At 41.5% G+C, this 24173-nt stretch overlaps 2 protein-coding genes across 2 annotated transcripts in view; both read right to left on the bottom strand.

The window, feature by feature from the left end:
• The window catches only part of LOC138595039 (extracellular serine/threonine protein kinase FAM20C-like), a 33186-nt gene that overhangs the window by 1347 nt on the left and 7666 nt on the right, over nucleotides 1-24173 (bottom strand). The window lies entirely within an intron of this gene.
• Nucleotides 100-23755, bottom strand: LOC138594303 (dynein heavy chain domain-containing protein 1). The gene is given in 44 exon segments (XM_069665366.1): nucleotides 100-528; nucleotides 650-1266; nucleotides 1438-1587; nucleotides 1669-1760; nucleotides 1961-2186; nucleotides 2450-2524; nucleotides 2651-2825; nucleotides 4082-5116; nucleotides 5658-5836; nucleotides 6200-6364; nucleotides 6478-6576; nucleotides 6813-7224; nucleotides 7313-7723; nucleotides 7879-8070; nucleotides 8261-8389; nucleotides 8691-8793; nucleotides 8990-9176; nucleotides 9264-9378; nucleotides 9683-9773; nucleotides 10088-11615; nucleotides 11713-11995; nucleotides 12097-12256; nucleotides 12421-12493; nucleotides 12556-15733; nucleotides 15829-15926; nucleotides 16034-16159; nucleotides 16429-16546; nucleotides 16716-16807; nucleotides 16889-17087; nucleotides 17287-17414; nucleotides 17536-17812; nucleotides 17928-18053; nucleotides 18768-18925; nucleotides 19118-19361; nucleotides 19479-19705; nucleotides 19878-19974; nucleotides 20068-20211; nucleotides 20492-20746; nucleotides 21002-21158; nucleotides 21899-22009; nucleotides 22107-22310; nucleotides 22429-22626; nucleotides 22813-23004; nucleotides 23706-23755. Coding segments are annotated over 44 exon segments (13305 nt in total).

The raw sequence follows: 24173 nt of genomic DNA, 5'->3' as shown, positions 1-24173 counted from the left end.
TCATATGGTATTAGAAAGGACCCTTATCGATCCGGAGTTGTTTAGTCAGTTACAGTGTCAGTCTGGTGCATCACAGCAGGTGTAACCAGGTTGGTTTAGTCAGAGCATGCTCACTAGCCTCACACGTCTCAAACTACACAACACAGGATTTAGCTTTGTATGAAGGGGAACCGTAGTTACGATGTTAACATCTGCCAGTCCCCAGTTTCCACTGTCCCGCTCTCCATCAAGATAGAGCGGGCAGTGATAGAGAGGTAACTGTGGGGCAGTCGATGAAGAAGCCGGTGCAACAAAGACATTGCTGTCTTCTTTTGAAAGTGAATGTTTACATGAGGAGGTATCTCGGGCTGTATTTCTGCTCCTGACTTGAGCCTTGACACAAACAAGTGGCAGTGAGCATGGCTGCGGAGAGACTGTGTCAAGTAGAGCTCCTAGCTTTGTATCCCACGATGCCCCTCTCAGCTCCAGGCCACTCAAATACACAGCATCCAGGGGAAGTGAAGCCGGGTATGTACTGTCACTCAGAACCTGGAGGGATGAAAACAATATAAGTAATCAAACTGCACCTAAATCAAACTAGTATTTTCATCAGCTGGGTTCAAAAATTGAAATGACATTCTAGTATGATTTCATTGTTTGTATGCTTTACCTGAAAATGCAGGGCTATGTCACTGATATTTTTGCGATTTACTCGAGCTGCCTCTCTCATGACTGCCGCCAGAAAGCCTCTGGCATTTTTGAAAGCAGATAGTCGATAGGCACCAGGTGGATCTGAAGTGTTGAGGTGCAAGAGGTAAGCGCTGAGCCACTCTGCCCTCCTCTCGAAACGAGACAAGTCAGCGAACTCGAGGAGGGAAGCGAAGGTCAGCGTGGTGTATTGAGCGGGCTGTTGGAGCTGTGAGAGGAGCGAGGACACTGAATCGATCAGATCATCCCACTCAGCCTGGAGGAAGTCACGGACGGGACTGGGAGAAGCAGCTCCTTCATTTGTATCTGTGCTGTCATTCTTTTTCAAGAGGCAACTTTTCAGAGCCTGCAGTCTGCTTCTAGCATGGCTGCAGGCTGGCAGTGTGGCACACTGGTTTAGCTGGGGGCACAAACTCCTCACTGTACCTAGAGGAATCTGGGAAGCCTGCAGGTGTATATTCAAGTTTTGGCTATTGATCTTGATTATCTCAGCTGTCACATCCGCACTGAAGCCCAGCACAAGGGGATCATTTATGTTTTCTGAATCCTTCTCCAAAAGCTGCAGCAGTTCTGAAAAATCTGTGGATGTGAAATATAACAACAATCAATACATTATATTTAGAAAGAACAGTAACCAAACACCTACTGGGAATCTAATGCTTGAACATCCAGCTACTTGTGATCCACTTTCGTCAGTTCATTATCTCATCGATTAGCTTATAAGATGTATACTATGCGTTGTTTGGGTACCAAAGTTGCCAGTGTTGCTGATAACATCTGAGAGGATGTGTGGTCCACTGCCTGAGAGAGGCGACACTCTGCTGAGGCAGGTCTCCGCAACGCTATCCAACACCTCCAAATCTGCAGAGTCCAGTACATGGCCACCATGCACAAGATTGACTATGAATGAAAGGTACAATAAGGTTAAAGAATAAAGTAACTGAAAAAGAGGAACAGTATTATTTGTTAATGCTGCCTCACCTGCAATATAATGCAAAGCCTTAGTCTTGTCTTGGCAGAGGCTGGCAATGCGAAATTGTGCATCCATCAAAGACAGGAGGTCCTCCTGAGACCTTTGATACAGAAACAAAGGCATAAAATCTAAGTCCGTCATTGATCATTCACCATTTGAAGAATAATATATTATTATAAATTACTAAAAAATAAATTCTGGTAATTTCTGGTTTAATCCAAACACAAATATCCAATATATTACGGCAACCCTTCTACTGTAATTTACTCAAGAAAACAGTCTGTGGAGCTATTTCCTCACCAACTGTAGATGTTCCCTTGGCCTAAGTATTTATAGCTCTGTCTCTGTAGTAACACAGAGTGGAAGATGGCACAGCGGAGGAGGAGATCCATGTTGTCTGCTGTGACACCTGACAGTGATTTACTCTGCATGATGGACGCCACCTCTCGAAAAGAGCAGCTGAGCTCCTCCTTCAGATCCCAGGGAGAGTCGCAGACCACAGGCAGGGCGCACAGCCACACTGTAGCTGTTAACCCCAAGAATATCATTAATAACGTATTTATATTATTACAACATCAGCAAAACAAAGACAGAGGTTTTTGCTAAACCTGAGGCAATAATCTAGATTGACTGGCAACAACAGTATCTGTGTGTATAATCGAAAAGAGTAGACAAACTTTATGCTCTTGATGTGTGTGTTGCGTGGAGGGTCACGACTGTAGCTATCATGATTGACTTAAAGCAAGACTTGGATAGAGCAGTAATTGCAATATTATATAATACACCTACCTGGTATGGATAATAATGCATATTCTTGAGTTATAAACCACAATCGGAAGCGTGGGTGAATCAGGCTTTCCTCCCCTGAGCGATAAGTAGGCAGTTAAGTAAGCAAATAGATTGACACATACACATTAAGGCTGGGTTAAAACTTATGTAGCAAGCATTTGTTGATGATACAGAATAATTGTTTCTCAGTGGATCACCTACCTCTTAAAGAGGGGACCAACCGACTGAGGCGAGCCACTACTTTATCATCCCATTGTTCTAAGAGGTGACAGTTGTTAAAAACCAGCCAGTGGCCATCATTAACAGCTTTGTCCAGCTTTGAGAGAATCACCTCTCTGTTGCACAGAGCCCCAAAAGAAATGACTCTCACTTGAACCTAAAACATTAAGGAAAATATCAAGCACTGCATCGACCATATTCACACAGCGGCCATGTTCCTCTGCCGTCACGCTCAGGGTGGGAAGCTAAAATGTTGTAATGTCGTACCTTTTTGTTCCAGGTTATAGGTCATATAGATTTAGGGTAACTAAGAAATTATTGTTCCTAGCAACAGCGGGAATCCCAGTAATCAATCAGATCTAATGGCATTCTCAACATTGCCCTGCTGGCTTATTCTTCTTAACTGGAAATCACCCACTCCTCCATATCATTCACGCTGGATTTGTGAGGTTATGTTGGTTCGCAAACTCGCTCCTTGAAAAGGTTCATAAAAACTTGCCACCCCTTTTTAAGATTATTATACTAACCAATTTGATACAAACACTTTAGATTAGTAGGTCCCTGCATCTCTACCCAAACCTTTTCCCACCCTCCTTTTGTTCCTTCCTGATGATTGTATCACCTACCTTGCCTTCATGTGTTTGTTCTATTGACACTGCAAATAGCAGGTGGGTAGGATACTGTACTTATGTACTTTACATATGTAAGTATGCTTTTTGGTACCATCTGTGGGTTGTTGGTTCTCTCTCTTTCTCTATATCTCTCTCTGTCTGAATAAAAACTCAATAAAAAACAACTGAAATAACTAAGAAATGAATTCCTTCATTCAATTAGTTCAAATTCAAAATCATTTCTCTGCTGAAAAGACAATGAACAGTAAAAATCTGGAATAAAATCGGGCCATATTTCAAAATGAAACAATATATTTGGTAACCAATTAGCTACAGTCAGGCAACAGCTAATGATATTCAAAATAACATTCAGCCACTTAATAGATAATACTGATGCTAGCTATTTTGTTTTGTAGTGTTACATAATGCAGTGGGAAAGGTGTAAAGCCCTAGATCACGTTATACCACCTAGGTAGTGGTTCAGAGGTAGCATTAGCTGTTATCTAACTGTAAACTTATAGGTTATCAAATATGTTGGCCTGGTGTTACTCTAGATTTTCCCTATAAATTGTCTTTTCAGTTGCTTATTAATTGAGAGGCAGTGAAATGACTATTGTTAGATGCCCTTCATTCACACGACTTGCACACTCCAAAACATCAGCAAAACATTAAAACAGCATTAAAGCAGCCTCAAACCTTGAATGCAGCATCAGAGGAAAATGACTGCAGTGTGATTGCTGCAATATGATTGATTGATTGTTTGAAATTCTTAACTTAAAAATAAAATAACGGTGTGTTTTACCTCATTTGTGTCTTCCATACAGTGGGCCAGTTTATTTATTAAATGAAAAGGCTGAATGCTTGTCATCTCATCTCCCCTTGGACTGGGCAATGTAAGAATAATGGGTCCCTCATGTTTGACGAGATATTGTAAGAGGGCCTCTGGGTTCCCAGTGTTAGGGGTTTCAATCCCTCCTGTCTGTCCAGGCAGGAACGGGTGGTAGGTGGCCATGGCCTCTGCTAGTCCTTCCAAACAATGCGGGATCATGGTCTTCCAGAGAATGGCACGCTGTAGCAGGGTCAGATGAGAGTGAGACTGACAGGGAACAGCTCCTGCTACAGTTGAGGAAGGGAAGCGCAGGTACTCCTGCCACTGTGTGGGGTAAGTGGAGAGAGAGGCAATTAACCCTCTGTAGGCCCGGACCTTCTCCAGGCAGAGGAGCTCTGCGTGAATGTTGGGGGGTATCCAGCTGGGCAGAGCACTAGTGGACTGTGATACAGTACAGGGAGGGGGAAAGGGTTTTATCTTAGTGACAGGATGTTCTATGTCTTGAAGGCCCCTGAATAAAGCCGCCCTCTCAGCCTCAGAGCAGAGCTGGTTGTGTTGGAGTAGAGCCACAGAAACCAGCAGTTTCAGAACAGCGAAGTGACTCTTGAAGAGCAGAGGCCGGTATTGGAGCAGCAGCTGGGTTACCATCCGGTTTGTGACCTCTTGTCTTACTCCCTTTGGCACTTTCCCAATGGTATACGGCACCAATGGCCTTTCTTTCACCTTAAAGGCCTCTTGCATAACTGAGATGAAGCCACGTAGGGAAAAGTAGTATGCAGGGGAGAGACGGGACACCCCCTGCAGCGTCTGGTAAAGATCAGCAGCCAGCCTCATTAACTGTCGGGGCACAGCCAGCAGAGACACGTGGTACTCGAGTTCCTCACTCAGCTGCAGGATCTCAGCCTGCAGTTTCTTCAACCGTTCTTGACAAGCAGAAACACAGGAGAGAAAATCCGAGTCCTGCAGCAGCGAGGTGTCACAGCGTAGGATGTCGTCCATCAGAGCATCCTAAAAATAAATAGTGTACAGTCAACTAATGTACAGCAGATAAAAACAATAGACAACAACATCATCCACTTGAGTCCACTTGGTCACATTAAACTGCAGCCCAGATAAAAAAGTTTACATTGTCCATTATCTAGTGTGGACATGCAAAGACAGACTACAGCTTGAGGGTGAAACATTATAAGATTCAAGTCTGGAAAACGATCATTGAATCATGAAGGCTATCAGCAAGAACGATGGACAACCTGCAAATAGTATTTAGTTGATGACACAACTTGGCACTTACAGAACTCTAAACTCTCTTTTCAAAATGTATTTGAGATATTGCAAATTTGTATATAATGCAGAAATCTGCAGCTATATGGGCTCCCATTCGCACATTGATTTTGTGCACAGCTAAGAAACAAAAAAAAATGTTTTGTTCTAAAGAAAAGAAGCCCAAATTTCAACACTGAGTTAATTCTCCTTCACTGAATCAAATGAGACTACATAACCAACAGGAAAAGCATTTGCTCGATATGATTATAAATGAGGGTCTCGTCACCTCTTCTGACACCAGTTTCTCCTGCAGCAACTGTTTGTCATTCTGGAACCGCAAGTGCTGACTCAGCAGCTCTTTGCATTCAGACTGCAGCAGCTGTGTCAGCATCAGCTCCTGGATCTCTTTTGAGCTCAGAGAGAGGTCAACCACGCCTACCTGAGCAAGGATGGACGGATGGATCTCTGTGGAACAAAGGCAAAAACACAAAGTATAAAGTATATCTGTTTTCAGATGAGTTAGAAGAGTGGATTTACAAAATGTCCAAAGTGTTCATTTCATCAATTTATACATTTTAGATACCTCAAGTAAGGATTAAAACTCTTTAAACTCAGAATACAAACAGAGCAGCATGCTATCTTAACAGTGATAGTCATTATAATCTGTTGAAAGTTATTGTATATCTGAGCATCAATCACAATCTAAACCACGTCAACAAACGTATTATTTGTGCTGGGATGATCAATTTAAAAATCCTGCAGTCAAGTAAGTGACTTCAGCAGAGACAAGTCCTGTACAGTTGTACTGATAACGTAGAGGCTTCTTACCATCACTTAGCATTTTGACTGGCAGATGGGTGCTAAAGACGAGGCAGAACTCGGGGTGGATTGGCCGGACGTGATGTTTAAACCCTGGAGAACAACATGCCAATCTGGCAAGAAACCGTGGACTGGGAGCCGCACGTTCCACGTGAGTTACCAGGACTCTTAAACCTGGAAAAAAAAAACAGGTTAAAATGGCTTTAGGGTGACAAAATAACATATTTAGTAAATGCATGAAATTGGGTACAAACTTAACAACTACATTCATTACATTCATTCATCACCTTTCACTGCAGCCTCGTCAAGCTTGTCCAGCAGCTCTGGATCATCAGCACAAATCAACATCTCACACTCTGTCTGTTTCTGAAGCTCAGCATTCTCACCTGCAGAGAAGAAAACGTATAGTACTGATCGTAAGCTTTTCACTTCAATCTAGAATTAACATAGACTTTGCAGGGGTTTTCTATTTAAACAAAGGGTTAAACACTGTGTAATTAATGCAGTATTTGCTACAAGCATTCTTTATGAACAAGGTAATGTTGCTTGTAATACTGGTTCAAGTAGCAATCACAATTATTAAAATGGGGATTTACCCATTTGTTGCTTCCTAAGGACCAACCTGTGCTGAGCGAGCCTCTGGAGTTTATAGCTAGATGTTGCTGGGTGTCTGCCAATAAAGGCCAGTGCTGAACCCAGGCTCTCCTGCAGCCCCACAGCAGCAGCTTTACAAGCATTCTGTCAAATGGAGCATCGTGGCGCATACCTAATGCCTGACCCAGAGGCAGCTGCAGCCTTTCAGACACAGGGATGGGAAAACCAGGACAGGGGGAAGAAGGTTCAGTGTCAGTGTGTATAAACAGGGAAGTTCTGGGTTCCTTGGGGTTAATGTTGATGCTTCCAGTCTGACATAGCTCCCTCCACTTGCTCAGCAGTTCTGTGCGTGTATCAGGTTCAAATGGGCCTACATAAGAGATGATTGCTGCCAGGATAAGGGCATCTCCGAGTAAGGTTTGGCTATTTACTTCCGCCTCCTGCAGGGAAAACAGGGAAAACCATAAACCATAACCACAACAGTAAAGTATGAATTAAGTGGTATCTATATTTTCAATGTTGTCTTACCTGAGCATATGCCCTCCAGGCTCTGACATGTGTCTCATACAGCCCTGCAGCTCTAGCAGCGTCTCTTTCTAAAGTCTCAGCTGTGTGCAGCTCGAGCATTTGCTCCTGCAGTTTATTTTGAACCAGCTGCAGCTGAAGCTTAACATCCTCCAGACGATGATATGCATCCTTCCTGTGCTGTATGGCCAGGTACAGCTGTCGTCGTGCCTCCTCTTCCAATTGCTGCTTGACCAGATGCTGGTGTTGCATACAGCAGCACTCATACACAGCCTGGACCCATCGACACAAGGACTCACAGGCCTTGCTCACCTCTCGCACAGACTCACAGACGAACTGGGGACTGTGGACTATCTGACCGAGCTGCTGCAGCTGCTCATTTGTCAGACTGTAGCGGTCAAAAAATTCCAAGTCCTAGGAGAAACGTTAGCAGGAGAGCAAGTTATTTTACTCAGAGTAGTTAGGCCATTATTAAACCAATGCTTAAGGGATATAACTAATGCCCGACACCACTGGATTGTGTTTATCATTAAAGGGTATTTCAAATATGGATATTATATTTCACACACCTGGAAGAAGTTGGGTTGTCCAAGAAGCTGTTTAGCAGTCTCCCAGCCTGGTGGACGATCGAACAACAAACAAATGGCGTCCATTACTTTCACCACTCCATCAGGTGGATCTCTGTAGTGGCGCACCTCCTCCAGGTCAGATGGATTCAGACAATTCAGAATTTTGAGGCCTGACAGAAACACAGGTCTCATCTGGAAGAAAAAAGTGTAAATATTAAAATGTTGTATGATGCTATATCTTCTAAATTGTTCTAACAGAACTGAGCACAAAATATCTCAAGAGCTTCGACTGTAGGATGAAAAAGGAAAGGAGTTTTATGATGTGGTTTGTTAGTCTTTTTAGTGCATCTTGTATTACCTTCAAAATATAAAATCTGTTTACCTGTTTCTGAGCATGATTTACCTTCTCTTCCAAGTGATACAGCTTGTTCTCTGCTACAACCCGTGTCCTCTTAGCTTCCTCAAGCAGGCTCCTCTGGTAATCTACAGCTCTGCAAAGCTCTTTCTCTTGCTGCAGGATAGAGTGTATTATTACATTACATTAATTGTACTTAATGTACAAACAATGAATGCTACTCTTAAGATTTTTTTCAGTTTGAAATTAATAAACTGTATCTTCTCAGTGTGCAGCATCTTCTTAGCATCCAGAGTCCTCTAGAGTGCAATGAATATATTGCTTACGAGGTGGTTTAGATCATTTTTGACTGTGGTGAAAAATGACCTATTGTGGTATATAAATTGCGGCAGTCAATACAGATGCAATTTTATACAACATATTGATTGAACTTGCATCTGCTGAACTGCTGAATTACCTGCTGCGTCTCAGCAACCTCCTCCTGTAGTCTTGTTAACTCCTGTTTATACTGCACAGCTGTGTTGTTTATGGCATCCATATGAGACAGAACAGTGGCAACTCTGGAAAAAAACATGGATTATTGTAGACCAGCATCTTTTTTTTGCTTTGTTTGGAAAATTATATTATAGTGTCAAGAAAGTATCATTTAGACCTGAACACCTACAATCCACTAAAATGGTGTGTATTACTGGAGAAGAAAAACTGGAGAATCAAGAGAAAAAATAGGAAACTACAACCTGTCAATTTAAGACCAACCTGTCGGCTTTGCTCTGCTGTTGCTTCTGCAGATGTTTGCAGATGTAACCAAAGTGGGTGATGAACTCCATATAAGTCTGAGGGCTGAAAGGCTGAGCTCTTAGAAGGACAGAAGCATACTGACACGCAGATTGGTGGATTCCTGCCATGGCCACTGCCAGGCTGGTCTCTGACCCTTCTTTCTCAACTAAATTAAAATGAAGGAAAAATTGTGTTACCATCGTTAAAAAAAGGGAAAGAAATAAGAAGGTATTAATTTGGTGGTGTGACTCACTTCTGTGTGAACAGGCTTTGAAGCATTGAGCAGCAACTTCGACTAAAGACTGGTTTGACCAAGGGCGGTACACCTCCACACAACAACTGCACCATAGGGCCTTAGTCAGCTGAGCCTAGATCACAGAGGATAAAAAATAATCACTTCAAGTCTACTATTTCAATTTACATTGGAAAGTGAACATACTCAATAGCACAACTTGCAATTAGTATACAGAGCCCTTTGCGGTGCGCATTCATATACCCAACAACATAGACCTTAAGGAGTAAGATGTATTGTGATGGTTAGGATACAAAGGGTCCTGTAGGGATCAAAGGATTTTCTGCATTTAAATGGTTTGAAATGTAGGTTTTCTTTGTGGAATACAGGTAGAAAGGCTCAATAACAAGTGTAGTTATTTAAATAAAATTCTTACTTACATTCCATCCATTGGATCGATTGTTTTCAGGTGTCGTGTCGAAGGGAAGCAACAGAAACACATGGACATTTCTGTGAATTTGGCCCAAGCACCTTTGTTTAAAAGAAACACATTTTAGTTAACAATTAACTTCTTAAACATTTACAGAAGGAAAATTAAATGTTTTTATAAGCCCATTCTTGTGAATAATAAGTACTACTACAATACAAATTAGTGCATGGATAAATCACGCTAGAATAACCGATTAATCTGGAGCTCAGCAAATACATTAAATGTAGCTCTAGGCCGAATATTTTATGACTCAAATTATTGTGTTTAATGGATACAAGTTGTTTCTGTGTTTGGCCTAAACAATGCAGCAAACTAACCCTTGGACTAACACATTAATCAGTTATTCTTTACTTACTTCTCAAACATCCAATTGTCCATAATATATCTTCTTGAGTACTTCGCATGCGTCACTGTGGAGACAAGATTTCCCAACTCCTCATCTGTGTAGAGCCCTGGGTAGGTTCTGTGGGCCATCGCCACTAGAAGTTCTTCTCTGACGGACCAGCTAATTCCTTCATGGGCCAGTATGATGACACTCACTCCTTCCACTCTAGTTTGATTTCCTGCTTCTTTTAGGATTTTGTGCAACTTATCCTCATTACCGGGATGCACCTCCATCAACTGGTAGCCTGTAAGACAGGATGCTAGACGCACAGTGGTTTTACGTCCTGTGCCTGTCTCTGTGCCAATCAGCACTCCGTGACCTCCAGGTATGAGCAACACCCGGAGGATGTGTAACAGCTGAATCACCCTCTGTCTGTGTACGATGTATCTAGTTGTAAAGTCGTAGTCATTATCAACTTTCTGTCCATTGCCTTCCTCTTTTCTGTCAGTGAGTGCAAACAGCTCCTTCTGCAGTACATCCAGGTCTCGTCCCTGATAAGAGTGGGTAAATCTAAAATTGTCATCCTGATTCCCTGTCTTTAGGGCCTCAGAGAGCAAAGGAGCATATACAAGTTTAGACACTATGTCCTGAAGACTCTGGGGCTGCAGAGGATGAGTTTGTAGACTTTCCTCTTCTGAAAGATTGTCCTCCGATGGGGCAGAAGGCTCTGTCAATGTATGACATTTCTTCAGGGCTGACTGGCTGACTGGTTTTGGCTCTTCAGGCAGATTTAGTGCCACTTGACTTGGCTTACAGGTGTCTGTTGTGACTGCAGGATGTTCTTCAATAGCATGGCTTTTGATAAAGGCTGGGTCATCTGAACAGACAGGCTGGGTTTCATCAATCAAACGTACCCTATAGTGTGTTGCTGCTGTCTTCGCTATAAGTGACACAAGAGTTTTGCTTTCATCCTCAGAGCATAACCTGTCACTGAAAGTACGCATGCACTCATGCATCCAGAGATGTGCTATGTGAAGAACTGACACTGCGGGCCCTGGCAGGACTTGGGGAAAGCCTGTGAGTGAGTCCTCCTTTTTCTCCTTTGGGATATTAGGCTGCCACAGGCACATCCCCAAAAACACCTTCTGAAGGTCATGATGGGAAAACAGGAAATGGGGCCTCTGCGCAGTGGGCTGAAATTGGTCATAGACAGCATCATACAAACTTTTAGTTGCAGTGATGATAGAATATGCCATATCTTCACTATTTTGCTTAAGTGCCATTTCTTTAAGCCAGAGTTTTATCAGAGAAGAATGGATGGAGAATATAACGTCTACTGATAGGCTAGGGAGCACAAGGATGGAGAAGAGCCGTGAGAGCCTGTAGGAAATCACATCGCTCTGGTGATTGCCCAAGCCAAAGACACAACAGGTAGCCATGTAGCTGATACATCTGGAACTGGTCACATTGAAGTGATAGGTATCAAATGCTGTAATCTCTCCCTTTGAAATACTTTGTCGTAGCATCTCTAGAGCCGTTGAGGTCTTCCCAAAGGCATCTAACAGGAACAACAGAGACATGAACTAATTATGAAGCTTCACATGGTGCAAAATTACATTTAATTTAATTAACATATGCTCTCAATGTTGACTCACCACAGGGGGCTTCATGCAAATCATCCACAAACAGAAGCAGTCTGGGCTGTTTTGTCATGGGGCCTGTGGCATCTGCAGAGTTCTTCTTGTAGCTGATGTTCTGCATTACAGTCCGAATGTCTCTGGAGCTCAGGAGGGGACTAGCTGGTAGGCTAACATGTGGCTTGTCGAAGCTGAGCAATGTTTTGCACAGTGTAGTTTTTCCAGAACCAGGCTCTCCTGCGAGCAACACTGGCTGGTTAGCCTCCAACATGAGGTTCATGAGGAATGTGTAGTTCCCATACTATGTCAATAGATTGAGGACAGCTGTCAGTTAAAATGTTTAAAAGCAATTTATGTACATTCACAACACATGTTAGAATGATACACAATACAAGGACAAACCTTAGGACGGATGGAATTGGTTAACAGTGTGTTCTTGGGGCATATCCTTCCGTCTATGTTGAAAAAGTGGTCGAATACACTCTCTTCATCTGGAACCACAATTTTGTACCGGCAAGTAAACAGCACTTGACGAGCTAGTAAGTCATACTGCGGCCAGTGGCTGCAGTAAAATGTAAAAAACATGACAAATGAGTACCTGATATTCATTTGGGATGTTTTTTTTCTCAAAATACAAAGTGATTACACATGTTTACAGCAATAACATATGTATATATAATCTTGTTTTTCCAAAATACATGAGTACAAAAATGTAATTTAACTTACCGAGGATGTAAATGTCCACCAAATCCCCAAATATAGGCCACCAGAAAAAGATTTATGGCCAGCAGCTCTTGAACTCTACCTGGTGGGAGAATCAGTAGACAAATTAAAGTGAAGTCCCTACCTTAGCTTGTGTGCATGTCTACGAGGTGAAATGAGTATTGGCATCACCTCTTTTGTCACTTTGTGGCATTGCCTCAGCTTTCTCCACTTCCGTCCCAAAATGTTGTAGGAGTGCGCGAAGGATCCGAAAAAATGACAAGATTTCTTGCAGTCCATACAGGAGGCTATTCGAAGATTCTCCTTCTTTATGGACTGCAGAGGTTAAAGCCTTTTCCCTAAGAAAACTGAGAGTGCTGGAGAAAAGATCTTGAGCTAGACGATTCCAAATTGTTAAGGTTTCCTGATGTGGTTTGTGCTCAACTGAGAGTGCATCTATTTCACTCGTCCACACAGCCTTCCACAGATTGGTACTTGTAAAATTAACCAGGCTGCAACGTGTCACTGCAGATGGACTTGCATGACGTAGGTCAGTGGTCTCAATGAGTAGCTTAAAGTGTGATTGGGATGGCAGTGTTTCACATGATGGCAGGTATAGAAATGGGTCCTCTGGGCTGAAAAGTGTGGTTAAGTAATCCAACCAGCCAGGCTGTCCCACAGGATTCCCATCCATTACCAACCATGACATTATTGGTGTGTGATCAGTTTTCCTATTGTTACAGTTTGTACTTGTTTCTTCACGTCGTCCCAAATCTCTCAGCAGTTTTGCAACTGCTCCATCTTGCCATCCCCTTTTCTCACAAAAAAAGCCGAATGATTCTTCATGAGACACGGCATTAGGAAATAAGACCACAGTGTCAACAAAGTTCCAGATTGAAGCAGAGCTCTTTGGCTTTGCCTGTAAAGTATCTTCTTTAATCATATTGTCGGTTTCAAAGCTTGTTTTGGCTGCCAGACAATTGAGTGCTCCAGCTAGAGCACAGTAACAGGTTGTCTTTCCACTACCCGAGGGGCCTATAAGCACAACTGCCTGAGAGAATTTCATGGTCTGGTAGAGAGTAAGAACACCGCACATAATTTCAGTGTCAGACTGAAAGCCTCTCCTTTGTAATTCTTCTGTAACTGCATCTTTGAGTTGGTTCTTTTCCTCTGCCTCAATGTATTGTTGGAAAAAAGGAAACTGGCAGGCGAAAGGGAATGTTTCCTTGAAAATCATGTTGAAACTTGAGGCTTTATTGTGCTCATAAAGAAAAGGTAATAAGACAGAAATAATTGCTTTGACAATGGCTGCCTCCTCCATTAACCCCTGTATCACTGACAAATGAGCACTGCGCAACCTTGAAGGCTTTTTATTTTCGTTTCCAACATTCTCAACAAACTTATCACATGTCACATTTCTTGGTGATGTAAGATCAGGTTGTTCTGCAGCAAGTCCTTCAGGGTCATCTGATATTTCACGTTGCCTTACACTTTGTTGTAAGAGCATGTCAGAGGCAGAGATAATCTTTTGCAAGACAACAAGAAAACAGGTCTGGTTGTTAGTGATAAAATCAGGCAGACAATTCGATTTCTTAGCCTGGCTGATGAACGATGCCAGATGTTGACTTAAGGACATAGCTTCTGAGAAACCGATTGAAGTCAGCATTACTTCTGCAATGATCCTGTAATCTGGATGGGTTAATGCAATGGGTCTGGTTGCACATCGCAGACTCTCTGGAACCTCAGATGTATACCCCTTTGATGAGATGAGAACACATCCATAGCTTAGTCTGGCAGAAATGCTTTTTCCGACAAGTGTCATATGGCATTGTGAATCAGCAATGTTTTTGCAATCTCCAGTCATCTCTTTTGGCTCCTCATTCTCTCTTTTATTCTTATTTCTTGTTGACACAGAAAAGGATTGGTGAATGTCTTCTAGATGCTGTCCCAGTAATGACAAGACACCTTGTGTAAGTAGGTCCACAGAGACCAGCAAAAGCCATGCTCCAGTCTGGAGGCCTCCCAACAGCATCCGCTGAACAACAGCAGGTGTAATGCTTGGACAACACTGTATTTTGATAACCTGTTGCCCAAGCGCTTTTCCTAACTGGGCCACAGTCTTTTTCTTTCCTGACATGGAAGGTCCACTCACAAACCCAAATCTGTAGCTTGTTAAAGCAAGGAGGATCCCCAGTATTGCCCGATCTGTGGATGGAGTATGCACCATTTCCCAATCTTCTGGGCTGAAATACTCATAATCATATTGGATTCGATGGCCCAAAACATCCACATAGCATGTTGGATCATCATTGCTGTTCAGACATAATCCTTCTGTGTTTATGTGATATTTCATCAAACTTAGCCACTCAAAGGACGACTCCAAAGTTACATATTGTACCCCCATGAGTCGAGATAGCTGTTGTGCATGATTCATGGTAAGTTGAACTAAAGCACGCAGACACATCATCATGTACTTAGAAACCAGAGATTTCCTTTTAGCCCCTGTGACTCCATCCCTAATGGAACGTCCAAGGTTTTCCAGTTTTGCAGAGTTGAATCCATTTATGTTGCTAAACTTCACTGGGCTCGATTCTTGGAAAGCTTGATGAACGGTTGTACACCAAACGGCCTCCTCAGCCACCAGCAGACACTGAAGAGGATATTTTGAAAGCAGATCCGGCACAGGCAGTGCAATTTTACTCATATTAGCAATGTGGGGCAGGACGTATCCAACTTTTTTATCAACCTTCAGATCTTGGTTGTATGCTTCAAGCTGGTTTCGTTCAACAGCACATTGTTTCATGAGCTGTACCATGGCCAACTTGAATTGTTTCTCAAAGGCACAAAGCCAAGCCGAGGTATTAGGATTTGGTTCCAAAGGAGACAGAAAGGTAATGTGTTCCTGGAGGCTGCCGAAGACACCCAGTACCTTCATCTGTCTATGGCTTTTCAGTGTAGCCCCTAAGCTCTTTACATCTTGTGTATTAGATGGTATTTCACAATCCACTTCAAGCCAGCGCACCCCTTCAAAGCATTTTCTCACAAAGGGTTGCAGCGTGAAAGGTGTTGGGTAAAATGAAAGTAGTTGTATCACTTCCCTGTCACTCAAGAACCATAGTCTTGAAAACTGTTCACGGAGGGTGTCCAATTGATCCGTCAACTGGTTGGAAATAGACTCCATTGTAGACAGACCATCAGTGAGAATCTGGCAAAGGCTATTACCGTGGAATCTGTCATTTTCCTTCTTGGGATGAACATAGTTCAACACATGAGGGTCACTTGTTAAAGAGTGCATAATTTCCTGAAATGTCTTATGAACTGGTTGGAATAGCTGCATCTATGATAAGATAGAAAAACAACAATTATATGACTTGTACAGTTACCAGTTACATGGCATGGCAAACATTAGATACGTTTGACAAAGGTACATACCAAATCCACTCTCTGAACACTTAAGGATGTTCCATGGAACATCTTGGTCAGGAAGGCCCATATTTGTTGGTATCTTTCAAATAAATCAAGCAGCCTCCCTATTAAAATTTAAAGGGAAAATAAAAGACAATACAAGGTTCATAAGGTTTCTGCACTTGGTGGAAAAGTTTCTAAATCTACCCTTTTCTCTGAATATCCACCATACCAATATCTTGTAGTGATTGCACCCACTTCTCCATCTGATGCTTAAAGTCAATGCTGTGTGGGGACTTCAGCATAGTAGACAGAGTCATCAAATCGTTGTCGACCTCATCAAAGAGTACTTCCAGACCTTGGTGGAAAAAACACGTGCCAGAAACTTGAAAGCAGAATATTGCTTTTTAACATCCCTCTCCCTAATAATGGAGGTCAAGTAGTAATTCAACAAGCATGCTATCAATGACAACATATGCATTATTAATTTGCCAGCTTGTTACATGGTCTCACCAATGATGATGGTAAATCTTGCATCCTGACAGGATTGTCCACCAGAAGTTTGAAGATTTGAAATTGTTCCCTCTCTGGACTTCTCTGCCTCTAGTAATCCATGTTGTGGCTCACAGTTCTGCCAAACAGGGAGACTGAATGTATCCCGCTGGAAGAGTCTGGCTTCCCATCCCTGTTGAAGCTTAAGGAAGGTCTGCTCCATGTTAAACTCGACTTGTGCTTCTCTGCATATCTGAGTAAAAAGGTACACAAAAATAAGGATAGGATAGTTTGTTGTTTACTGAGTATGTTTCTACCAGGAAATATCTCAACAAATTATTTCACTCTTTTTGATTCATGACTTTAGTTGAACTTTGAAAAAAAAACCCATAATCAATCTGTAGCATCTCTCCTACTCTCACCTTGTTAATGAACTTCTCGACAATTTCATACTGTTGAGACATCAGTTCAGCAACCCTCACCATCTTCTCTGAGTCATACAGGAGGCCCATGCCTGCCAGATGAAATGCATTTTGATCATTTTAGATTTGCTATGTTTTTATGCAAATGTAAAAATATGGGCAAAGTGTCTGACCTTTTAAAATAGCTTTCCAGTGTTTTTGTTTGAGTGTTTTGCTCTGCAGCTTGGCCATGACTGCAAGCTGAGAACTTAAGCTTTCCAGGACTCCTAAAATCTCTTGCAGCACTGCATCATTGGTGGGTATGACACCTGTAAGAGATAGAGCCTGCTCCTTCCACTTGAAAATGTTTTCCTGGGCTTGTGACACCACAACCTGACAGAAATATATGTCAAAATGTTTGGTGGTCGACTTATTATCATCACAAAACAAAATCATTTATATGCATTGTGTTGCAACTCTGCAGATATGTATCAGGCCTGAGATCAGGCTGTGATTGCTAATACATCGGTTTTTGACTTTTACACACTAGCTAAGGTAGGGATTTCATTTACTTAAGGTTTTGTCATGTTACCTCACTAAAAGGCAGCTGTTTCCATTCTTCCATCCAAGTTGTACTCACAACTATCAGCTCCCACAACTCCTTACGAGCATCTACCTTCTGCACATCTGTCGTGAAAACAGTGGAATCCAATGGATGTTCTAATGGGAGGCATTAAAAATAAGACGTAGATAAAATCAGGATTTTTGTAAAAACATAACAATTTAACAGCAACTTTATTTAGCCCGCATATAATTTACATCACTATTAATCCAATCTCACCTTGTAGGTCTTGACTGATCGTACTCATTTCTTTCAGCTTTGCACTGAGACCATGCACATGTACACACATGACGTTCAATGCAGAGACCATCTCTTTGGCATTCTGGGTTGGGTCAAGGAAAGGTCCAGATGTTGCCTTGGAGGCCGTATTTTTGAGGTCACAGACCAAATATGAGAACATTGTGTCCAATGCGTTGGACATTGAAGGACGTTTGCTGCATACAGTGCTTTCTGCCTGCTTTAAGACCTGGATGAAGCAATCCCACATGGTCAGCATCTAGAATATAACACAAAAAGAAGCGCAGACACTGCAATGTTAAAAATAATTTATAGCTTGTGATCAAACAGCTGTCATGTTATCAAATGATGCATGCAGTTTAAGAACTACAAACCTTTTCTTCCAAAGTCACCTCCTGTTCTGTCATCTTCCTATAGTTCATGCAAACAATATCCTGGAGGGAGTGAATGTACTCTTGACGTTTCTGTGTGTCTGCCAACATTTTCACAGACTCCGTCACCTGAAAAGAGAAGACATATTTAGGATTTTGATCAATTTTACAAGAAAGCATGTCTGGAAAACTTTATTTTTTGAGTCATCTAAATGTATCTCTTGACCCTAAGGTCATGGTCTGCCTAAAATATTGTCAGTATTTCCACTTGCAAGAATGCGAACAACACGGACATGTGTTCAAGGCCAAGTCCAGAAAACGATAGCTGAATGTTTGGATTTTTTTTTTTAAACACACATGAGGTTGAAAAGTAAGCTGGGGGACAATTGAGTGACACACATACAACCAACCCTTAAACTCTCATTTTGACTTGAACATCAGCTTGAAAGCATCTAACAACTTACTAAACTTAATTGTTGTTCTAACCACGCAAGTTACACAAGTATAAACATGTTTTCTTCCTTAAAATAACAGCACTGAGGAAACTCTTGGACTTGGCATCACCTTGTTATTCTTGAATAATGGAATCTAAATTTGGTACACATTTGCTCTGACCAGACAGAGCCTTTGGGATGAATAATTAAATCTATGTGATGGGGGACAGAAAAAAAGGAGTCCTGGAGGATCTAAATCTTTCATTCAGCCAACCTTGTAAAGGTAAAACTGGGGAAACCAGGGTATTGTCATTTTATGAGACCCTTTTTCTAACCATTTAGGACGGTAAACTATTGCTCAATTGTATTGTCCATGCCACTGTGTCACAATTTTAAAGACTTTCCATACCTTTAGAGCATATTTCGAGATGTCATGTAAGTCTCTGGGTTCTATCTTGAGTTCAGCAGCAGCCCCGTCCAGGTCGGATACGAGGCTTTCTGAGTGTAGCTTTATCTGCTCAACAAGCTGCTGTAGCACCTCCTTCTCAATGCACCTCAGCTGCTGGCCTTAAAAAACAAAGCAGAGTTAGAGCTTCCAGCAATAAGACAAGAAACCATCAGCTGACTATACAGATGAATAGTTTTCAAATGGTCACATTTGTTGTTTTATTACTCATTCTTGGCTTGGAACACAAATCACAAAGTTCTTAAATATGAATTGAGCACTTGAGCGATTCATGCACTGTAGACAATACATACCAAGATTTGTCTTTATGCTAGTGAGCTGGATGATGAACAGTTGGTTGGAGGTTAAGATTGATGAAGGAACTGTGTAGATTCTTTCACACCAGTGGCGCACCTTCTTTATAAAATCCTCATACAGTAAAGCAGGCTGACCCTTCATGGATTCCAGAGAGGCTGGACTCCAATGACTAATTACTAAATGGATGTCCACCAACCATGAGTAGCTCTCACACAGCTGCTGCATTTCTATCTCAGCTTCCTGTCCAGAGAACAATAAGAGTTACTTGAAACAACTGACCAGACATCTTAATTCTTAAACACAACTAATGTGTATGCATTAACAGTGGCTTGTATTTGATTTGAAAGTGGGCCTTGCCTGCATGAGGTTGGCCTGCTCTTTCTCAACTTGTTTTCTAACGTCATTGATGTTGATCTGCCACTCAAGTTGTCTCTTGGAAAGGGGATAGTAGCAGCCATGCACCCTGTTGCCCTGTGCCATTGGTGAGGCCTCGTTATGCAGCACGAGCCAGCCAGATGACAAGTCTCTGAGACACTGCAGGCAGCAAGACTTTCCACGACCACTTATACCACCATTGTAATTCTCTAGAAATGTTAACACATGGAATTGGAATAATAAATAATATTAAAGTCTTTCTACTGTTTATTCTTTGTGAATTAAGAACGTTGAGCCATTTCAGGTACATTTTCTGCTGACCCAAACCTGCACACGTTTAAAGGTTTAAGAAGTTCAAATCAACCAAAACAGTGGCTGTACCTGTATTGGAAGGGTGCTCAATACCACAGTCCTGCACATAATCAGAGCTGACGACACTGCTGCTGCTCTCCTTAAGGAATCCACAAGTCTCACACATCTACAGGACAATAAGTATCATGAGGCTAATGATTCCTTTATGAACAAAAATGAATAAACGGGTATTTTATAACAGTGAAAATGTGTAATTTACCTGAATAATGGAGTCTCCAACATTCAGGAGTGCTTCATTCACTGCTTCTTGGTACAGATGTATTGGTGGTTCCACAATCAGCTGACTGTTGGAACTTAAACACAGCTGAGTGTGGAAAAGACAGCCCTGGACAGATTCCTTCCTCTAACAAACAAAAATACATTGGTGACATTAATTAAGTTAATCTTGAAGCTATGTACATCATTTGTGAGTCTGCTTTTTCTGATTCTTCCTCTATTATTTTATGAAGCAGTAGTGCTTCATAGTTACTCAGCTTTTGTCCATATCTCTACTGCCAACAGCCTGAGAGCAGGTTGCAGCCATGCTCAGATAAAACAGTGCAGACGTAAGTGAGAATGTTGTTTTGTTTGTAGCAGGATGTTTGGTGTTGTGCTACACAAGTTAAAAAAGGCTTTCTTGTCACCTTCAAAACATTGTTGAGAAAAGAAGAGACGTCATTCCGGATCTTCATGACGAGACTCTGCACAGTCATCTGATTAATCAGAGCAGCAAAGTTTCCCATTTTCTGCAAGATGCTTTCAGACCAGACCAACTCTTGCCTAAGCTCCTGCTGGTGAGCCAGATGGAGGTGAATGGGTTCGTAGCACTTATTTGGCTTTTTAGCATATTCCATGTGCAGCTGCAGCACCTGGTGTGCCTTGTAGGTGTCAGCTTTCACCTGGAGATAAAAGAACGTCACTGCATTAAATATATAAATATATAAAGTGTCTGACTAAATATTAGTTTCAAAAACTTCTTCAAAAAATGCTTTCTAGAAAATGTGCATGCTCTGAAATTGTATTCATGAACTCATCAAAAAAAGTACTACACTAAATTGATCTCTCATTAAAATATTCTTTAACATTCTTTAATTTAACATTCTTCCTAATTTAGGTTCATCTTTGTTATTCTTTAATGAAAAAAGTTGTGGTACCTTATTTAAGATGACAAAGCGATAATGTGACAGCTTTTTCAATATCTCAAAACTCTCTTGATTCAGGGTTTTGAGGACATGTTTGAATTCCTGCAAAGTGTAGGTTTTAGACTCCTCCTGGGGCAGCATGTGTGTCTCTTTGAGTTCTTCAGTTATTCTGTGAAAGATAAGACACAGATGTTAGGGGACATATTTTAGCTATGCAATCAATTTTTTATTCTAATGGGTTCTTGAATCACGTTGGTAAAGTTTGTTTCGTTTTAAAAATTGTAGACATGTTTTAATTAAATTGTTTTTCAGAGCCTCTCCTTCCTCCGGAAACGACCAAGCCATTTTGCCATTCAAGGGTTAAGACCGTAGCCACGATTGGCTGACAGTATTTGTGTGCAATCCCACATGGGGGAGCAGCCAAAAGTTGAAGAAAACATGGCTGCTCTAGGATCGGTTATTCGGTCTTATATGTACGAGCCAGAACGGCCAGGAGGTATTGGAATGGTAAGTTGAAATCTTGACAACAACTTGACTACAAGCTAGTGCAAGAAGGCAGTCTGAGGTGTATGACGGTGAATGATGATTGGTCAATTTCCGAGAAAGCAAGGTTCTACGTAGAAACCTGCAGCTGAGCGGCCCATTTCAGAGGCGACCTTTTAAAAATGTAGTCCTGGAAAAACACGGAATTATGCAGTTTTCACTTTTTCACTGTGAACAATAAACACCCAAAAATTTGAAACCCATGCAAAATGTGAGAATATCCATTTAAAATATATGGCTCCTTTAACATTAGTTGTTCAGATTATGTGTGAACAATACTCTAACAGTAAAAGGTCAAATCCAATATTGGCTTCAAGTCTAAAAACAAATCAACAATTTAACATTGAACATGTCAAGGAGACTCACCTGGTGAACAGGAAAAGAGCATTTCTGAACTGAGGCACAGCTATAAACAGCCTATTCTGCAGATCCTTACACCTGTGCTGAAAAATGATCCTGCGCACATTTCTATGCCACCTGCCACAAAAAAAAACACAGAAGAAAGAAAAGGTTGAAGATAAAAAAACAAACAAACTGAGTGACAAAACATAAAGGACGGCTTATATGTTCTTACCATGTGAATGCTTTCTGCAGTCTAAAGTCCCTAAAAAATGGGATTTCCTGCAAAGCTGTCCACAAAAGAGATTCTCTGTACCACTCTGCCAGGCTGACGATCCCACCATAACCCCTCTCTGTAACATGTAGTACAGAATTAGGGGAGAAGACGTAGTGCTCAGTGCCAGCTTTACTGGAATGGACCACTTGCAGGTCATAGGGTCTAAAAACAAAGAGGACACAAGTTTAATTGTGTGCATTAAATCACACCAAATGTATTAACAAGAGCATTTATGGTTGTGTGAAATTAAATTGTGGCAGACAATCTTATTTCAGTGTACCTGTAAGAGTCCCCATCCACTTCTTGTAGGTAATAAAGCGCCAATTCTCCCAGGTCTCTTTTCTTGGCAAAGACATGAAGTACCTCTGTGCCAGTTAGAGGTACTTTATTTGATTTGGTCGCTTTCCCATTTTTCACAGTAGTTTTCGTTTTATCATTACAGGTTGTGACTTTTATGGATTCGTCTTTTCCTGTAAGACTGAAACAATAAAAATTGAGTTTAACAACAGAGCAAATTTTAGGATAGTGAACGTCAACAGCTGAATTTGTAAAATAAGTAAAGTTTCAAGTAAAATAAATTTGTGATTTAAAATATATTATGCTAATGAAAACCATTTCTTTGCAAATCTCATATGGGTGCATTAAAATCAATTATTCCAAGTACCTCTGTGCCGTTGACTGATCAACAGTTCTTATTGGGACGTTGGTCCCCAATGCTGAGGCCATTAGTCGAGGTCCTTCTGTCCATTTTGTGTCCCCTACAGCTCTCCCAGGTCCTACCTGTGCTATAAGACGAGGGAGTTCCACCACAGATAAAGGTCTGTCAGAGGGGATACTGCTGAGGATGGGGGTACAACTGAACAGAGGCCGGGTAAAAAAAGCTGCTGAGAGAGAGGGTTTCTCTGGACATAGAGGTGGTAAGTGGGCCTTTTTCTTAGCCTTAGATCCAGGCCTAGTAATGTCTTTACCACAGGTCTGAAAAGCTCCATCATGGGATCTTTCCTTTGAGGGGGCAGCGGACATGCTGCTGCTGTCTCTATGAATACCATCAGCAGTTTTCACCAGGGATTTCTGGAAGATGCAAACAATTAATAATAAGTCCCTGTACAGATTTACCTTCACTTAGCTAACATTACATAAAGTAAACATCTATAAAGCACTGACATATATTGTTTCGACTGATAGACCTCTATACGAATTTACGTACAGTATACAGAAGTTTAAAATCATTTAAATTGAACTCTTTTGGGTTCCTCAATAACAGTACTGCACAAAGTTTACTTGTAAAGCTTAGGAACAAGCTCATTTTGCTAGGTAACTTGAAATAGCGTTAGCTTGATCACGCTAACTATTTCAACGTCTTCGGTTAATTCCGTAAGTAAACGTCAGTAAATCAAATACGTCTTATTTGGCGCACCTCTTCTTAATACTGCTGAAGTTCAGTCACCCAGAGCGATAGAAAGCCTATGGTGACTCTCTAACGTAAAATAAGTACTTAAAAACCACTTAACAGCAAACATATATAAGGAACAAAACTAACTTGTGTGACTTTCTTACCTGTCTGTGGAGAAGTTGTCAGCGCAACCACGACGACGGCTTGTTGCCATGGTAACGCACAGTAACTCGAGTTGTGCTGTGGAACCGGTTGAAGGTCAAGTAGGCAAGGCAAACTTTAACGGTTCAAAGCTGTATAGCCTTATCTTTATCCGATAAAGCTTGTCAAAACTACACCAAACAGCAGAAAACACTAGGTAACAAGAAATCAGAGGAAATCATTCCAGCAGCCCATTTCTTCTGCTGCCTGTGGGGCTACAACCTTGTTGAAATAAAATCTGGTTTTAGTATGTGGAGAGTAACATGAAGAGAAATAGCTGAAGATTTAAGCTGTGATTTTTCAAATGTTGAATTAAAATCTGGAAAAGAAGTTATACTAAAGTGTAAAATAAGTAGTAGGGGACACTAGGGACGGTTGCAACAATTTTTATTTCCAGTAGGCTATTCTATGTCGCCTCATAGATGTTAAAT

This window comes from Semicossyphus pulcher, unplaced genomic scaffold (genome assembly GCF_022749685.1).
Source record: "Semicossyphus pulcher isolate SPU_LCO1_2020_fin unplaced genomic scaffold, fSemPul1.0.p SCAF_17, whole genome shotgun sequence".
Lineage (NCBI taxonomy): Eukaryota > Metazoa > Chordata > Actinopteri > Labriformes > Labridae > Semicossyphus > Semicossyphus pulcher.
Note: the sequence above shows the minus strand (reverse complement) of the source record. Positions and strands in the feature narration are given on the sequence as shown.